Source organism: Lepidothrix coronata, unplaced genomic scaffold (genome assembly GCF_001604755.1).
Source record: "Lepidothrix coronata isolate B3197 unplaced genomic scaffold, Lepidothrix_coronata-1.0 Scaffold2143, whole genome shotgun sequence".
Classification (NCBI taxonomy): domain Eukaryota; kingdom Metazoa; phylum Chordata; class Aves; order Passeriformes; family Pipridae; genus Lepidothrix; species Lepidothrix coronata.
Window position 1 is genome coordinate 1 of NW_016692323.1, and position 2876 is coordinate 2876.

General features: G+C 65.5%; 1 protein-coding gene across 1 annotated transcript; it reads left to right on the forward strand.

Annotated features, from left to right (window-relative positions):
- Positions 1-728: 728 nt before the first annotated feature.
- GPR142 (G protein-coupled receptor 142) lies at positions 729-2170 on the forward strand. Its single transcript, XM_017803666.1, has 2 exons — positions 729-873; positions 1314-2170. Exons 1-2 carry the CDS (start codon positions 729-731, stop codon positions 2168-2170), a joined length of 1002 nt encoding a protein of 333 aa, XP_017659155.1.
- The last annotated feature ends 706 nt before the right edge of the window (positions 2171-2876 follow it).

The window sequence follows — 2876 nt, forward strand, 5'->3', positions numbered from 1 at the left end:
GGAGCCGCCCGAGTTATGAATGGACGAGGGCAGCGTGGGCACGATCCGGGCACGGGGCGTGGGCGTGGGGATACGGGCAGGGATAGGGCAGAGATAGGGCAGGGATCGGGCAGAGATAGGGATACGGATACACATACGGATAGGGATGCGGATACAGATAAGGATACGGGCAGGGCCGTGGGCAGGGCCACTGCCAGATGCCTCTGGAGCTGGCTCTGCTTCCTCAGCCTGAGGAGCTGGCAAAGGACCACGCTGGCAGCCTGGAGATGGGCACTCCCCTTTTGGCAGCACTGGGACCCCCCTTTGGCACTTCTGGGTCCTCCCTGTCACCGCTGGGACCCAGCGAGTGCACTCAGCCCGGGCTGGGGGCCAGAGCCTCCCCCTCCTGGCAGATGCCCAAGAACATGGTGTTTTAACCTGATGTTCTACAAAAAAGGGGCTGGGGGATAAAGAAGGAGCAGCTCTGGTCGGGGGGGCTCATCCTGGACATAGCACAGGGGACTCGGGGTGTGTTGGCTCCATTGGGAGCAGCAGCCCCAAGTCTGCCTGCGATGGCACATTTCGGAGCTGCCCACTGTCCATGGATGCTGCAGGACAAGGATCCAACCCACTGGGGGCACTGCTGTGATGGTCCCAGCCCCCAGTGCCATGTCATGGCTGACCTCCCACCCAGGTACCACCAGGATCCTCATCCCCCATCTCCCCTCACAGCCGATCCCTGGCAGAAGATGACGGTCCCAGTGCCCAACAGCACGGCGGTGCCGTGGGCTGGTGTGGCAGCACGGCCGGAGCCAGATCTGGAGCGGTCACCCTGCCTGGTGGGCATTGTCCCCATTGTGTACTACAGTGTCCTGCTGGGGCTGGGGCTACCAGGTGAGGGGGCTGGGGGGGCAGGGCGGTGCAGGGGCAACACCTACCTGGGTCTGAGCCCCTCTGAGGGTTGCTGAGCTCTGTGCCCTCGGCTGCTGGCAGAGCCTCAGCTCCTGTGCCAGCCTTCCATCACCCTAGGGAGTTTGGGGATGGGGAGGAGAGTCCTCAGGGTGGGAGAACCAAACCTGCTCCCCCTGCCCTGGCCTCAGATCCGGCCCCAGTGCCTGGCTGTGCTGCCCAGCCCCAGGGCAGGTGCCACCACCACAGGGACAGATGGTATTTGTGTTGCTTGGGCTGACACACAGAAGAGATTAATCAGCTCAGCAAATCCCCATAGCACCAGGATATTTATAGCTCCCCCCCAGCTGGAGCCTGGGCACCCCTGGGGTCCTGAGTGCTGCAGGGGGGGGTCTCACCACCACCCATCGCTCCCCTCCCTCCAGTGAACATCCTGAGCGCTGTGGCCCTGTCCCGCCTGGCCACCAGGACCAAGAAGTCATCGTACTGGTACCTGCTGGCCCTGACCACCTCCGACATCCTCATCCAGGTCTTCATCATCTTCATGGGCTTCATCCTGCAGACGGTCATCCTGGCCCGGGCGGTGCCCAGCGCCTTCATCCACACTGTCAATGTGCTGGAGTTCACAGCCAGCCACGCCTCCACCTGGGTCACCGTGCTGCTCACCGTGGACCGCTACGTGGCCCTGTGCCACCCGCTGCGCTACCGCGCCGTGTCGTACCCGCAGCGCACGCGCAGGATCATCGCGGCCGTGTTCGCCGCCGCCCTGGCCACCGGCATCCCCTTCTACTGGTGGCTGGACGTGTGGCGCGACGCCGACCCGCCCACGGCGCTGGACACGGCGCTCAAGTGGCTCCACTGCGTCACCATCTACTTCCTGCCCTGCAGCATCTTACTGGCCACCAACTCCATCATCATCCTCAAGCTGAAGCGGTGGCGGCGCGCGGGGGGCGGCAAGACCACGGCGCTGCTCCTGGCCGTCACCACCGCCTTCGTGGTGCTCTGGGCCCCCCGCGCCGTCGTCATGATGTGCCACCTGTACGTGGCCTCGGTGAGGAGGGACTGGCGCATGCACCTGGCCTTGGACATCGCCAACATGGTGGCCATGCTCAACACCTCCCTCAACTTCTTCCTCTACTGCTTCGTCAGCCAGACCTTCAGGCGCACGGTGGGCGAGGTGCTGCGGGGGCACCCCCGGCATGGCCCTCCCCGCCGGGGCAGTGGCCACTTCCCACCCCCGGCCCTCAAACCGCTGGAGCTGTTGGCCGGCACCACGCTCTGAGCCAGGGCAGTGCCTGGCTGGGGGTCCCAGCGCCCACCCAGCCCCACGCATCACACCGGGACCTGGGGAGACCTCCACGGAGCCAGGGTTAATGCTGGTGGTGGCAGGAGGAGGTGGTTGTGCCCAGCCACTCATTTTGGGCCCTTGGGGTGCCCAGCCTGGTGACAGCACCCCAGGATCCCCTGCCCGCTCCCTGAGCCCCACCAGGATGGGCAGCTCAGCCCTATCCATGCTCAGTCCCTCCAGACACAGAGCACTGGGACCCCCAAGAACTCATCCAGGATGTGCCCCAGCTCGGGTCCAGGGGAGCAAGCGGGCACGGCTGCCTGTGGTGAGGGGTGGTGGGCACAGCTGAGCTCCTGTAAGACCTGCAAGGACATAGTGCCCGCTGGGAGCCCACAGGATGATCCTTCTACTGTAAACTGACGTGCTGAGACCAGAACTCTGCCTGGGTCTGGCTCCCTGTGGGCAGATGGAACGGGGACACCCTGCTCCAGCACCCCTGGCACGGGGTCCCTCTGCCCTGCCCACCCCAGTGCCCCCACCCTGCTGCCCGAGGGGTGCTGCAGGGAGCACCCACGAGGTCCAGTGACCCCAGCTCTGGGGCCTGGACACATGGTAAGACCCCAGCTCCTGGCCCCTACCTGACAACCTCTGGGGGTGTCCCCGCCAGGCTGCAGCCCCCCCAGGGCACCCAGGGTGTCCC